General features: G+C 44.9%; 1 protein-coding gene across 1 annotated transcript in view; it reads left to right on the plus strand.

Annotated features, from left to right (window-relative positions):
* The window catches only part of bsk (mitogen-activated protein kinase dJNK), an 84,731-nt gene that overhangs the window by 10,155 nt on the left and 58,331 nt on the right, over window positions 1–16,245 (plus strand). Inside the window, exons 2-4 of the mRNA XM_050195640.3 lie at window positions 1,054–1,249; window positions 4,924–5,053; window positions 8,891–8,949. Of these exons, the coding sequence (XP_050051597.1) occupies window positions 1,134–1,249; window positions 4,924–5,053; window positions 8,891–8,949 (305 nt within the window). The 5' untranslated portion in view covers window positions 1,054–1,133. The remainder of the gene's footprint in view (window positions 1–1,053; window positions 1,250–4,923; window positions 5,054–8,890; window positions 8,950–16,245) is intronic.

Here is a 16,245-nt window from a genome sequence, read left to right on the forward strand (position 1 = left end):
CACATGCCATCAGAAGTATGTGATACAGGGAGAAATGTGGCATATGAACATGAGTGCCCTATGTTTTTCCACCATTGGTTCTTGTATGTGTTCTATATTTCTTTTGTGTCATTTGTAAGATAAGCAACACACTTGTAGAATATAAGAAAAAACTAGTCTGAATGACGGCATTGCTCTACTAATGCAAGTACTGTCTAAGCATCAACCTGTAAACATTGTGAAGTTGTGAAGTGGATGAAAAAACTTGCTACAACTGGAGAACGATCCCACGTCTTTGCATTACGCATTCCTTTCACTTTGTTCCTCATGTTTTCATAAAAGATTGCTTAGAGAAATTTTAAAAAATGTGATGGGAAAAGGAGTGCAAAAAATTTCCCAGGACCCACTACGGTGGCTCAGTGGCTATGGCATCTTGCTGCTGAGCACAAGGTCATGTGTTGGATTCTCGGCTGTGGCGGCTGCATTTCAATGAAAGTGAAATATAAACACACTCGTCTACTTAGATTTGGGCGAACGTTAAAGAAATCGAGATGATCAAAATTAATTCGGGGTGCCCTGCACTACAGCATCCCTCAATCCACTGTGCTGTTTCGGCCCTGCAATTTTAATAAATTTCAAAGCAGGTATTAATGATAGCTTACATGGGCCTCTAAACGTAACCATGACGGCCATGTTTAAGTATCTAAAGATACAAGGATGGGTATTTGTATTCAATAGAAATCTTGTATTGGTGTTATCTTTTACCTATATTCTGGTACAGTTTCAAAGTGTCTTCTGTTGTAGTTATGGAAGGAATTGACTGGAGTTTTTTAAAATATATTTTTCTGTTAATTTTTCTTTTATCTACTTTTCAAAAAGATGTTAACATTGACTATTCAATGAAGTTCTTAGAGCCCATGTCTCTCGGTGTTCATATTTAATTTGATTAGAAAGGAAACCTGCATGTTCACATACTCCTGCTTATTATTTTTTATGGAACATATTTCTGTCATATCTGCTTGCTTTGTTTAAAATGTCACCATTGTAGACAAATGGTTTTGCAATTTTTTGCAGGGCAACCTCCCTGGGTTGTAGTCATGGCGCTGGGTTGGTGGCGGTAGGAGACATTGTGCTCTGGCTGCCATCTGTGCGCCATGTCCAAGCACTCGAGCCTGTTTTACACCTTTGAAGTGGTTGACACAAAGTTTACCATCCTGCGGAGGTATCAGAACCTCAAGTCCATTGGCTCTGGGGCCCAGGGCATAGTCTGGTGAGCCTTTGTTGAAAACATTAAGGAGTTTCAGAGCACTGTATAGTGTACTAAGGCCACTTGAATACCAGGTCATGTTCATGTATTGTGGTAAAGTATGTAGGTGGCACAAGATGATCTTGTGGCCATTGTAGGGCTGTGTTTGACGCACACAGTGTGTAGTTTATTAAATTGAATTTTGTGTGTACTGAATGTTGCTGCTAATACTAACGAGACACTTTCAGGAAGTAAGGCCTGAAAGATAGCATGACTTATCTGAGAAGGGTGCACCTGTCAGGGTGTCGCCAACCGGGAAAACTGGGAATTCTCAGGGATATTGAATAGTCTGGAAATACTCAGGGAAAACTCGGGAAACTTGTGCTTCTATCAGGGAAAATCAGCAGTAATTTTGTTGAAAGACAACGAAAGTCGTGGTAATACTGGCTCGAGTAACAGAGAGAAATCGTAACAAATCCTCTTTGACGCCGTGTCGTCCGCTGGAGGAGTTGCCATTGTACCGTCAAAGACCGACTTTCATGACACCCGATAATTCGGGCGGCTTCGTGACACCACCGCGTGCACCATAGAGTCAGTGTATAAGAAATTCTGAAATTGCGGCCGCGAGAACCCTTCGCCGTCCGATTTTTCGGACTTTTTGCTGTGACCACAGGTCCGAAACAGCGTTAATCAAAGCTGCCACCACCGGCATTTTGATTATCTCGCCGCCTCGAACCGGCGCTCTCACACGCAGATCCGCTGGCTGCCGTAACCACCATCGCGACAAAGCAAGTCCTAGGTGCTTCAACGTTCGCTATTAAGCTTCTTGCTGTTCGGTGCCATGTTGTTTCATTTCATTTCAACTGGATTAAGTCGTTTTTAAAAAATTTTTAGCATGCTTACAGAGAGCGACACCATCAGGCGACTTGGTGTCAACCTGTCTTGACATAAAACGAAGTTCTGTGTCACTCATGGAACTTTGCAAAGGCACTCAGGGAAAACCTGGAAAACTCAGGGAATTTGGAAATGTCAACTTGGTAGACACCCTGCCTGTGCTGACATGATGTGGCCTGTATAGGCCGCAATCTGGTTTCAGTGCTGGGGAGGCAGTTACCGTTGAACAGTGCTAAATGAAAGGTGGTTGCTCTTATACCAAGGTTCGTCTGGTAGTCTGCATACTAGGTGATATGAGCAGAGATCCACCAGCAAGTGGGCACAGTGTACAGGACATTAACGGTAAGGTCAGACAGTGGTGCAGGCAATTCACAGAAGGTAGATCCATTGTGCTAGGTGAAGACCGTACTGGCAGACCATCACTCATTGTGCTAAAACTGATGGAAGATGTGCTCTAAGCAGTTGAAAAAAAATTGAAGAAATTGATTTAAGCAGTTGAGGTATCTATCACTTCCTTTTGCTTGAAATTACCATCAGATGCTGGGCTATCAAAGGCTGTGTGCAGGGTGGGTGCTAAAGGAACTGAGACCTGAACATAAGCTGAAATGCATTATAGCAGCAATAACATTTTTGCAGTGGTACCACAATGAAGGTGACCAGTTCTTGAACCGCATTGTTAGGGTGGTGGACATATGTGTCCCACATTGCACCAGCCGCCAAATAGTCACTGCGCTGGCGGTGCAGTGGATCACCCATGAGGAGAAAATTTTCAAGCCGTGTTTTCTGCCAGCAAAATCATGTGCAATGCCTTTTGGGATGGACAGGATGTCCTGCTCATTGAATTCTTCCCCAAGGGGCATGCCATCAAGTGCTGTGACACTGTTGAAGTTGTGAAGGGAAATACAGAACAAGAGACTTGTGAAGCTGAGTGTTAGCATTGTGTTTTTATACAATAGTGCATGGCTGCAAACAGGTATGAGTAAGTGGGCTGCGTTGTTGCAGTTCAGATTGGAAATCTCCGACCACTCTCCATACAGTGCTAACCTTGCACCCTCTGACTTCCACCTCTGTCTGCATCAAACAGTTTTTGGTAAGACATTTTGACAGCAATGCTGCAATTTGGACAGGGGTGACATTCTGTCTTCAATCATTGGTAGCAGTTTTGTATAACGGTGGCAAAGAAAACTTGGTGCTGTGCTACAGCAACTGCATTGGTGTTACTGCTGTGGCAATTGCGCCAATTGAACCCTGCTACATGCTGCTACATTTTTGCTGCTACCGAACACTCGCTGAATACAGAGCAAAAGCAAAAACTAAGCTCAATGGCAAAAAATATGCACCAAAAAAAGGCTGGTAAAAGTTTATCAAGACAAATATATTCATAATAAAAAGAGTTTTCTGTGGAAATAAAAATGGAAAACAGAACCCTAATTATGTAAGGCTAGTTAGTGGTGATGTCAGACAAAAAATGTAGAATTTGCAGAAAGAGAACGGTGGCACAGTCAACCATTTTAGGGCAAAACACGGTGCACACTGTGTTTTAAGCTAACCATGAAGCCAAATAGCTGAAAAAAAGCATTCAAGGTGTACTGGTGGCCAGTGCCTCTTGTGTGACTTGTATAAAAATTATTATATTGTTTGTTTTGTGGTGTAGATAATAAGTAAATGACTGTGAAACATAATTTTGTCGTTTTTTTTTCTAGTACTATCAATACCTCACAAACACTAAGCGCACATAATATTGTCCATTTACCATAGTCATAGTGACAGTGTTATCAGTGCCACCTAAGGAGCTTTCTTGGGCATGTTGCAAAGCCCCTTTAACCATCACGGCTCAGTTGCAAAGCAAAAGTGCAGGAAAACGAAGATTCACCATATAGTATTCTCTATATATGGTTGAATAAGTTATGGAATCTAACCAGATTACTTCATTACAATCCTGGGGCAAAGTTCAGCATTTAAAGTAGTTGTTGTTCAATTTTAATCTCTGTGACTCTGCACCGTACTTAATTCTACTTACCTCCTTCCGCACTCGTCACATACCCGCTCCCCCTGGCACCTTATTTTGGCTGAATGAATGTATTTAAATTCTTACTCTTTGCAAGCTATTAGTGACTGGAATAATCTGTCACTTGGCTGCATTTTGTCTGTTGAACATCTGGATGCCACTGCTTAATTACTTTCAGCTGCCTTTGGTTTTGTTTTTCATGTAGTTCTTTTATACTGTGCTTCTGCTTAATATTTTGTGTACCTTGTCTGTGTATCTTCACTTAAAGGTACTCTGGCATACATTATTTCATGGACATTATTTTTGTGTTGCATTGATTTCTGGCTGCTGTAGCAGTTTGTCATTTTGACTTCTGTTATTATTGTTTGTGCTTTTCTTGGCCCTGTGGCTTGCTGTATTTATATAAGTAAATAAAAATAAAATATAGTGTCTCTGCAATTTACAAGGTGTTGCTTAGTGGAGGAGCACATGGAACAAGGCAAAATAAACGTCTAAGCTAAATTACCCATATGTGAGCAATGGGTGTAGGTGAGAGAGACAGAGTTGGTTTAAATTTTTGTTACTCTCAGCTTGTTCTGTAATCTGTTAAATGAAATGTTGAAGGGCCCCAACATTTCTTAATCTATTTGCAAAACATTACTGACAAAGGGGTTTGGAGGTTGCTTCTTGTGTCTTGGTGTCTGCAAGCTGAAAAGGATTAATCAGTTTTTCATTGTCATGTCTCGTGTGGTGTGTAACCAGCTTTGTCTTCTGAAATTTTTTCTCTTGAATCATTGTGAATGCATTTTCATTCCAGTGCGGCCTATGACTCGGTGACTGGTCAAAATGTAGCCATCAAGAAGCTCAGCCGTCCTTTTCAGAATGTGACCCACGCCAAGCGAGCATATCGGGAATTCAAGCTTATGAAGCTGGTCAATCACAAAAATGTGAGCATTTTCTCATTTTTTCTGAAATACTGGTATAGGTAAAATGTTTATATTGGTTATATCATTGCTGTCACAAAAGGCAAAACTTGTGTATTATATGTGAGCTAGGCACTCTGCAGTAGTGTTTGCCGACTTCCATATATGTGTGTGTTTGACGACATTGAAATGCAAAAATACTACCTTGCATTTGAAGAGGACAGTGTAGTAATATAGGCAATAATGACAGACTGGTTGTCCTTGAGCCGTGGTGGCTCAGTGGCTACAACATTCTACTACTCTGCACAACTTCACAATTTCAATTCACGGATTTGACAGCTGTGTTCCGAAGGGGGCTGGAGGGGAGAACGAAAAGTTATTTAGAGCCCCACTACACCATTTCTCAAAGCTTGGTTGTGACTCTTGGATGTAAAACCCTACCAGTTGCTATTCTCTCTGCCAGATAATGCTAGAAAGGCAATTATATTTGCGATGTTAGGTTGAATTTTTGGTGCTGAAATCTTTGCAATGTGCGCCTAAAGGGATAGTATAGCTGAACGCTAACTCATATATGCCTAGTGTCCTACATGTTGTACACTTCTTTCATTTGCATTAACTCCTGACTTTTCTTATAGAAAAGCTTGCAGTTCTCAGTATCTCAGTTCTCAGTATCTATAAGGTCATAACTCTTGTCTGTGCAAGCTTTGGTAAGTGCATACCTGCCAACCCTCCTGATTCGCCCGGGAGACTCCCAATTTTTTACTGAACTTTCCGATTGTGCGATCACTGTCTTATATCTCCTGAAAAGTGGTCTCTGTTCGCGCAATAATGGATTTTGCAAAACCGGCACCGCGGAATCTACAGCCACATTGTAATCGTCAGCATCACCAACAATGGCTGCACTAGCACCATCATTATCATCGACTAAGCAGCCGACTACGGTGCCTAGTAAGCCTGCCAGAGCCAATGTAGCTCTTGCATTTCATGCATGCCTTCCTCCATGGTGTATCTTGTTGCTGCTGCTTGTGTGTATGATTAGTGTTGGCTAGGCTGTCTGTGTGCGGTGCACCGTGTAAAGTTAGAATCCTTGTGTGCTTGATGCCATGGCACTATCAAAGCCCAAGAAAAGGTATTTGCAGAAGTTCTTGCGATCTTATACTTCTGAATTTCCGTGCTTTTTGACATCAGGAAAAGGAGAACATTTTGCGTTTTGTACGTGTGGATGCGACGTCAGCGTGTCTCGGGGTGTCAAAGGCGACTTGGAACTGCACGTTTCCACGGCAAAGCATCAAAGCTATGTTCGCACCACTGAGCAGCAAGGCAACATAGTGAACTTTCTCCGGAACAAGTGCTGCGACAGTGTTATACGTGTAAAGCGCCTGTTTACGGGATTCCTCGTCGAACACAACCTACCCCTTAGTGTCAGCAACTACGTTGGGCCTTTTCTACGGAAAATATTTCCGAAATGCGACGAGGTGAAGTGCTGTGGATGTGGACGGAACTCTGAAACGCAACTCTGAAGAATGCGTAGGTGGCCAACCTGAAATTTATTTCGCAGGCATCGCTCTCAAGTCTTCGTTTCTTTATTCAACTGCTGCGCCGAGATTCCAATGAATCTGCTGATGGTGCTTTAGAAGCTCTTGACGATGAGTTTGCCACGCTACAGGTGCACAGTCTTCTAGAAAATATTCTGAGTGAAGAAAGGTGGGACGGGACGTGCAGTGGTTTATGGTTGGAAAAATGAAAAACACTGATGGAAAGCATGTTTCACCGAGTTGCTAAGGTGATGCTGGATTTACTTGTGATACCGCATAGCAACGCAGAGTGTGAGAGGATTTTTAGCACTGCACGAAAAACTAGGACTGAGTTCCGCTCATCAACGTGCAACACAACCCTCCAACATCTGCTGCTAGTGAAGGGCCGTCAGTCTGGACCATGTTTTGAGCAAAGCTACTTCGACAAATTTTTGAAGTGAGCAAAGTCTGCTACTGCAAGGTCCTGCAAAAGGACTCTTCGAACACTGCCTGAAAGTTTGAACGACCCCCCCCCCCCCCCCCCCCCTGGGTCCCACCAGAAGTTGAAACATCCCTGAATTTTGTCGTCAAAATTCAATTTTTTTCTTTCCCGTGCAATGATCGCACCCCGAACTTGCCGCAGCAATATGTCGTGTGCCAAGTCTCGCTAATGATGATTGTGCTTACCATCTGTTGAATGCTGTCGAATGCTATGCGAATGACTCTTCAAGACATACCAAGCAGTCTGCACGCACCAAACATTCTTAAGCAGATGCCCCATTTTATTTCTTGTATCACTTTCCACACTTCCATGAAAAAAAAAAAGCTACAACCAAACTTGCCTTGGCTTTATTATTTGTAGGCTTTATAATGGTTGTGGTCAACAATAACAACAGCAACAAAAAAGGCGCCTTCCGATTCTTCTCGTCTGCACTCGTGGGCACGCAACAAATCGTGAGCTGCAATGATAGTAGCCGTGTTTACAGTGATACGTTATAAGTGTGCCCTATTCATACGCCGACGCTTGTAACACAGCTAAAATATTCGCCCACTTTTAGCGGAAACGTGCCATATTAGGATAGTAGTGAAGACAAATGCCGCAGTTTCCGCAGCAAACCCGCCATGTGTTTCTATGTCACTGGCAGCTAAGCACGGCCATCTCTGTTTCTGTCTCCTCAAAGTGGACATAGCTATGTTATTGCCGCAGACTTGCTGATATTAACGATATTATTCATTACTAATATGGAAGAAACTGTTTCAATACGCATAATGTACTCACTAAAAGAAAAAAAATTCTGTTCGGCGCGTTCGGCTTGCTCCGCCGGCCGCCATTTTTGTTTTGGTGTCCCGCACTGTTACAGCGGCAGCTGCCTGGTTGTTAGCCTGTTGTCATCCCGCAGCAAATGCGGGATGATAAAAAAATTCTTTTTGCAGCAAATTTAACCCGCGCAATGATCGTACCCGTATATTTGCGGCAATTTTTTTGACAAAAAAGTGCAATCATTATGCGAGTAGATATGGTAAGTTCTTGTATAGTAGTGCCTATAGCATTCAAGGTGCTATTTTGTCGCTGTCATTTAAATAAAAGTCTGGCATTGAAATTAAATGGAGTGTTTAGCAAAATGGCAGTTTTACGAGTGAAGTGAGAGTACCTGGGGGCCACTGAGAGCATGGTCACCAGAAAACTCCGAGATAGAAGGCTGTGGATGAACCAAGTCTCTAGCCATATATTAGATTATGGCACATGATCACAGGGGTCACATGAGCGTTAAGCTGCAGCATCACTTAAAGACCGATACTGAGCCAACTACGGTTTAAAAGCTTGGGCTATGCATTAGATTCGAGTAGTACAAGGATGGAAACGAGAAAATCGAACCCCTCGCTGTTTAGCATTTCCTCTTTCGAGTGCTTGCGTGTTGGTGCTAGTTATTCGAAAATATTCTATATTCGATTTTGTTTTGAATATTAACTCTTCGATTCGAGCATCCAGTTTAATAGGTATGTGTTCAATTCGCTATTTGGAATTTCATTGTAGCATTTGCTCACCCCTAAAGCTATTTTTTTTTTCTTTGGCTGAATCTTGTGGACTGTATCTGCTCTTAACACTATGTGCATGTTGATGTTTTGTGCTTCTGTAAATTGGTGCTTTAGAACATTTCCTTTCAAAGAAACCTGCATTACTTTTTCATTTTTTTAACACTTATGTCCAAACATTTCAGTGAATTGATCTTACTGAAGATGCGCCACCTACGCAATTCTTAGAAATTCATACTCTTTAGCACTCACCCCACCTTTTACTGCTGCTAGTTGCTTGCTTATATAACAGCAGCTGATTTTGCTTTTTCAGATAATTGGCCTGCTCAATGCCTTCACCCCACAGAAGTCGCTGGAGGAGTTTCAAGATGTGTGAGTACTTGCATCTGCTTACTGAAACTATTCTGCAGTGGCCTCTGTAACTGGCAGGATTTTGGAGTATAAAGGGACACTAAAGGATAATATTACGTCAAGCTAAATTAATAGATTAGTGCTTGAGAACGCCTAAGGTGTCAATGTTATTGCGAACAGAGCTTTAGTGATCGAGAAATTGAGGTAAATGTAGAGCACTATAAGAGACTCCCCCAGGACATTCAAGTACTAGCCCGATGATGGAGGCACTCCTCTTAATTCTGTCACTAGGACTCAACCACCTTAATGAAGAGATCACTGCATTGCATTATAAGGCTAAAGAAAATGTTGCTTGTCCAGTTCTTTTTGGTTTTTAGAAAAAAGAACCCATTGATGTTATTCTTGAAAACAACATGGCTGGTCGAAAGGTTTCGTTTTCTCCACCATGCACTGCCCGCGCTTTTACGTTTCAGTATTTTCGTTATAGCGTAGTGCTGTACTGATTTGTCTGGCTCACGAAACTTGCATAAACCGCAAGTAGCAGAGAATGCCACGTCCATGTGATGTCGTGAGATTCCTGAACAGCCCATGCCACTTGACCAAGAGCAGCTGCAGCAACGAATCCAACGCTCTATCTTGGCTCGTTTGCTCCATGTCCACACATATGGGTTTTGTGCAGAAAACTTTAGTGCTGTCTGTCGGGCACCATTTTACTCAGCGACGGCAGTAAAGAGCGGTTATGGCGTATGCAACGTCGCCACTCCCCTTTCAAGCGTACATGATTTGAATTGCGCTAGAGGTACACGAATCCTTCAGACGCAGTTTTCTCGTTAACTATGTCTTTTTTTGACACAAAGCAAGCACTGCAATGCAAAAGGATAGAAAGTTGGGCGAGTTGGTACGGTAACATGAACTTGGATTGTAGCGTGAAGTGAACATAAACACAGAAAGGAGCAGACAGGACGAGCGATAGCGCTTGTCCTGTCTGCTCCTTTCTGTGTCCGTGTTTACTTCGCGCTACAATGCAAGATCAAGCACTGCAATGTTTCTGGAATGCTATTTTAACAGTCCATGTTGACTTAGTATTTGCCTTTATTTGCCAAATTTGCCTCTCACCCCAGCATTCGTACCTTTCAAACCAATTGCTGTATCCCATAATACTTGGGAACTTTTGCAGGGCTACCTGTGGGTTGTGCAATGAACTAGAATAAAGAGTATGCGATGCATGATTAGGGAATTATCTATCAAAAACTAAACACATAAAGAAAAACTGCCTTTTTGCGAGCCTATATTCCCAGATAACAGGCCATAATATAAAATATGTGTACATTGCTATAATCGTAATTCATTGCATGCTTTCCTATGCAATAAAACAGCCTGCAAAGTTTCAAGAGAAAATCTTCATTGAGTAGAAGTTCATCAATGTTTCCGTAGCACAAAAATGTAGACATTTGCATCTAAAGAAAAACAAGGATAAAAATTATAAATTGCAACATACACATGAAAGCAACATGCCAAAAGACTAGTATGCTTGACTGTCCTTGAGGCTGTCCTTGAGCCCACTGCTCGAGTTTTGCCCATTTATCAGCTTGTTTTCTGGCTTCATTTACTCAATCAGGGGTTTGCAGATACTTTCATGAGGTGAGAGTGGGCCTTGTCAAAGCAATCTTTAACACAGAATGGAGCAGGTTCAATTCTGATGTGCCGCAAGACATATAAAGTTGCATACTGTAAAAACCGGTCTATAGGTCGGACTGGAATATAGGTCGATCCCCCAACTAACAAATTCTAAAAATGAAAAACATCTTTTTCAATGGCAAAAGTACCGAGTCACCCTTACCTTGAAACAAATGTGACTCATGCACAATAGTGACAGTATTTATTTAAGGGGGGAGGTGGGTCCTAAAAATTTTTTTCTTATTTTTGGGTGAATCTTTAATACACTCCACTGTCTGGAGTAATTTTTCGTGCTGATTTCAGATCTGTAATTAGATTTCTGATAGCTGTAGCTGTTCAAAAAATATTGAGGTCTGAAGTCAAATTAATTTCAAACTCGTTACGGGGCTTTGTGATGATTCCGTCTTGCTAAACCAAAAACTAAATGCATGACACCATTGCTAAAGACCTACTGTAGGGGGTGATGCTATTTTTATTCATTTGTAAGCATTTTGCGGACAAGAAAACAATCTTGCATTTATTATGAACATTTTTTTCTAATTAGCAGCGATTACTATACCTGAATGTAATTTTCATGACGGTGCAAGAGTAATAAAAATAGCATCACCCCCCAGATCATTTCAATACGAATAAAATGATACCACCCTTGTCATTGTTGGGCAAAAACAACCCAGAAAGAACACCCGTAAGGCGGAGTACAGTGTGCAAAAACATCGAACTGAAATAAACGCATTTGAAGTTGCAAACAAATGTAGCTTTTGCTGAACTGAATCTACAGCAATACAAATGACACCGTTTTGAAGCTCTATGTTTTGTAAGAATGGCCATACTAAATGTGTGACTGCACACTCTCAAAATAATAGCACACTGGCCACTGAACTAGCACAAGAAACTTCATTAGGCACCATGCTCTACAAAGAGCATGGTGCCTGGGTTTCAAACCGAAGGGTAGAACTCTGTGTGGGCATGAATATAGTTCCAGTGTTGTACATGCAGGCTGCCTGATTGATAGCAGTCTCCATTACACTCAGTGAGGCATTTTTTCATTTGGTATAATTGACCATGTTACTGAATGAAGGCTCTGAGTGTAAGTGCGCCTTCCAAGTCATCTTCACCTGACAGTGGCTGTGGAACTTAGGATCAGAGAGCCAGTGATAGATATGCAGCTGCTAGGTGCTTTCCAGAATTTTACTTTTGTATGATGCCTCGATCCCTTCTGCAGCCAGGTGTGTGCCAGCCCAAGGGGCCTAGTGAACAGAGCTCATGATGAGGTTCTCTTTATGAAGGGGTGGTATGATAGATATCGTTAGGAGCTATCATTACAGTATGATAATAGAGTGAACGCACAATGTGCTTGGTTGCGAGTCCGAAGTGCCGATGTGCGAAATGCATAGCCGCAGATACAAGGAGCCGACGCGCGATGTGCTTAGTCGTGCAGTTCAAGGTGCCGACGCGCGAAATGCCTAGTCGCGGGCTCGAGGACTCGACCCTCGATGCGCTTATTCGCGCAGTCCGAATTGCCGACGCGCGAAATGCCTAGTCGCGGGCTCGAGGAGTCGACACTCGACGCGCTCATTCGCGCAGTCCTACGTGCCGACGCGCGAAATTCCTAGCCGCGGGCTCGAGGAGTCGACACTCGACGCGCTCATTCGCGCAGTCCTACGTGCCGACGCGCGAAATTCCTAGCCGCGGGCTCGAGGAGTCGACACTCGACGCGCTCATTCGCGCAGTCCTACGTGCCGACGCGCGAAATTCCTAGCCGCGGGCTCGAGGAGTCGACACTCGATGCGCTTATTCGCGCAGTCGGGAGGCGCCGATGCACAAAATGATTACGTGACGGTCCGAGAAGTCCGCGCGCGATGTGCATGATCGCAGCGTCGGAGACTACCTATGCGCGATATGTTTAGCCGCGATATGAATTTGTCACGAATTCGAAACACTGAGTGCTGAAAGGCTTAGCCGCATGTCCGAGGATTCCGCGCGTGAATCTTGGTCGCGAAGTCCGCGTCGCCGATGCCCGGAATGCTTAGCCGCGAGTCTGAAACGTCCACAAGCGTAGGGATCGGCCACGCTACTGCGATGTCCGCGTAGCGCCCGTTTTGACACGTCGAGATTACGGCGAGTGGAGACATCAAACTCGCGAGGTGCAAAGAGCCGAGCAGACGACGCGAGCGCCGGACCAATGGCGAACCGCGCTGGAGTCACGTGGCAGGCGCGGCCAATCGCAGACTCTGGCACGACCTTCAATCATTTGCTTTTTGTGCGCTTGTTTCTGTATGAAGGATATCGCTGAAGCGGCAAATTTGAAGACTGAGAAATGCGCTTTCCAACGAGACCAAGATGGCGGCGCTCGGTCGCGCCGTTCCGGAGATATTGTGGCGTGAAAAACGCTGTTCTTTCTTGATTTCCGCGATATTTTTCGCCACCTTGGCTGATAAAACGAATTTTTTAGAGCACTTCTAAGTCGTTTACAGTGATGGTATTTGGGTATCAGATAGAAAAAGGGTTATAGAAACTGAAAATGTGATTTTCAAAAAATCGATTTTTTGGCCATTTTTCGCGATGTAAAACCCGCGTCCCCCCTTAAATGCTGCTCGCATGTGCACCTGGCCAATTTTTAACAGTATCGCGCGACCATCGACCCGCGTGCTTGTCAGCACCTTATTAACGGCGCTGAGCGGCGAAACAAACGAGATACACGAATGTGTACACGTGCGCTTACTTTCGCTATTTCGCCGCTCTGTGCTGTGATGATAAGGTGCTGACAAACACGTGGGTCGATGGTCGCGCGACATTGTTAAAAATTGGCTGGGTCTACAGTACCCAGAAGGGCATGAAGTGCGCAAGCGCTACTCTGAATTAGAGCAACGCCTTTGATCAGAGTCGTCCGAACTAGAGTCGGATGACGAGTGCTTCTCGCTGCCCAGTGCAGAGGCGCGCGTGATCTCTACCACTTTCAAACTACAGTCGCCGACTGATTTTCCGGACTCCAAAAATTCGGACATGCTCGATTATTCGGTCTGCTTCGCGGCACCGCCATTCTCCCCATAGACCATAATGTATAACAACTGCCGAAAGTTCGGACACCTTGCAACCTCTCGTCCGATTTTTCGGACACTCCGTGAGCCAACTCGATCGAGAGCACCATGCACCGACTCTGACCGGTACATGGTTCGACTTGCTCAACGCCATTTTTGTTTTGAACAGAGCCTCCTTGCTGCCCCACGAAGTGGCGCTGCTGCAAATCCCCACTCATCATCATCGTTTCTGCCTGGTTCGATAGAGTGGCTCTACAGCAGTTTTGATTTCAGTTTAGTAAGCCGTGTCAAGACGATCCAGCAGCTCATTTGTTTCTTCGCGCACGACGTTGCGAGTAGGCCACGTTTTTCGATTGTGCGACTGGTGTTTGCTTTGTGTGCTGTGTCGAGGTTCCGGTGATCCAACGCGGCATACGGAAACATCGCGCCAAGTGTCTAATGGCGCCAACAGTGCCCGCGCAGACTGCGCTGGGGAATGCTGGCAAGCGTGTGCCGGGAGGCCCAAGATTTGTCGCCTTTCTATGTGCTCCCTACTGACGCGGAAAATGTTCTGCCGAGACATGCGCAGTGGTTGCATTGCGATTCCGGACACCGTCTCATTTGACAGTTTCACAGCTGCTGACACTGCTGAACTGACATGTGCAGAACTCGACGACGGCGAGATCATTCGTCAGGTTTCTGCTGCACCGCCGCACGATGACTCCGAGTCGGAAGATGACGCACCATGTGCTACGCTGCCGTCGCATGCAGAGCGTGTACAAGCAGTGACTGTGCTTTCAGCCGCCTATAGTGACCGTACGACCCTCTCCGAGATTCAGGCTTGTCTGATTGCGCGTAAACGGAACAGCGTTTCACGATTCACGATTTCTTCAAGCCTACGGCCGAGCCCGAATAAGTGCGTGGAAATAAAGGATTTCATTTTTTTTTTCTTAATCTGCTTTTTCGGACACATGTTTATTCGGACATTTCTGCAGTCCCCGTGAGGTCCGAATAAACGGTCGGCGACTGTAATGCATTCGGCAGTCACAGGCAGCAATTTTACACACAGCTCCCGGACGAATTCCGCAACCTTGTCTTCCAGTTCTGCGGACCACTGCAGTCCGCCCATGAAATGACGTTTTCTGTTGGTTTGCTGCTTCTGCCTCCGTCAGTACCGAATGCTCTTTTCGGACACTCCAAATTCACGCTGTGCCGCGAGGTTGCCGTAGGCTTCCGCTCATTTTGAAACAAAATGTGAAAAAGCAGCCTTTAACCAATATAACTTTGTGACAATGTACACGCAAATTGGCGGTGCCACAATGTCGCCACGCCGCGCTGCTGCTGATGGCGATGGTCAAGGCGGCTCTTTACTTCATCCGCCCGTTGTTGCAAGACTTCCCTAGTTTTTCCGCCAATGTCCGGTATATGAGACCAGGGTCGACTTTTCGCAATGGTTTTTTGAAAAATAGTTCGTCCTATATTCCGGTTTTTACGGTACTTTCTGCTGCTAACATGGCAGATGGCATCAAAGAGGCCAAACTTGAGGATTGGCCGGCGCATATACAGATTCGTTGGAGCCTTTTGCCTCTAAGGATGATTACGATTTTTATTGGTATTATCTTGAAACAGGACTGCAATACAGTGGAACCCCGTTCATACGTTTTTCACCGGACCGAGGAAAAGAAAGGTAACAACCGGGAAAACGCAACAGTGAGGAAAGCTCCGAAAATGAATCAAAAGAGTGCAGCTTCAAGTATAGACAATTTATTTCCACAGAGTGCGCTTAGAACTTAAAAATCTCGAGAATGGTGGCTTGCCGTTTCTTTCGCTCGCTAGAAATCACCACACGTTTCTCAATAGCCTGGCAGGCCGCATTGCTGTCAGCGTCACTGTGAGGTGCGACGTACCTGCGGAGGAGGTCCAGAGCCGCGACGGCTTCTCCAAAGCTAGGATTTGGCAACTCCCCGGCATCATGCGGCTCGTGCTCCTCGTCGTCACCGCGCCACGGCAATGGCAATGGACGAAGAAATATCCGTGGGAAATCTTGCCCTCTTTGGCGTAATCATGCTAACGTGCTAACGATTCTTTAGTATTGCTGCGGAGCGCGCGCGTCCGAGTAGCCCGGTTGCACGCAGCGCGGCGTGGTTTCGCGAGAAATGTAAACAAGAGAGGAGAGCTGGCCCGATAGGCGGAACAACGCCATGAGCAACGCCAACTTTCGGCTTCCCTTTAGCTATAGCTTCCCAAAGAGTGACGTCAGGGCCTCTCCTGAGTTTCCTGTCTCCAGGAGTCGACCCGTCCAACAAACCATGCGGTGACCGTAATCACAGTGATGATAGTGAGAGCATTTTTCACGAATGGCCACCTAGTGGCGGCCTCTCGAACTGGCGTGCGGCTTCTTGCAGCCAGTTCCATAGCCAAGCCCGGCCAAGCACGGTCAAAACTCGTCAAAAGCCAAAATTGGGGTTGAAGCGCATTGCCTACTTTAGCCCAGGCGGGTTCGGGTTGCAACGCATCATGCGGGAACGTTTTCACATCTACTACGTAACAGCGGGGTTCCTTATACATTGGATCCTATGGAAGCTATGCCGGGACCGGATGAAAACGACGTAGCAGCCGGGAA

This window comes from Dermacentor andersoni, chromosome 1 (assembly GCF_023375885.2).
Source record: "Dermacentor andersoni chromosome 1, qqDerAnde1_hic_scaffold, whole genome shotgun sequence".
Lineage (NCBI taxonomy): Eukaryota > Metazoa > Arthropoda > Arachnida > Ixodida > Ixodidae > Dermacentor > Dermacentor andersoni.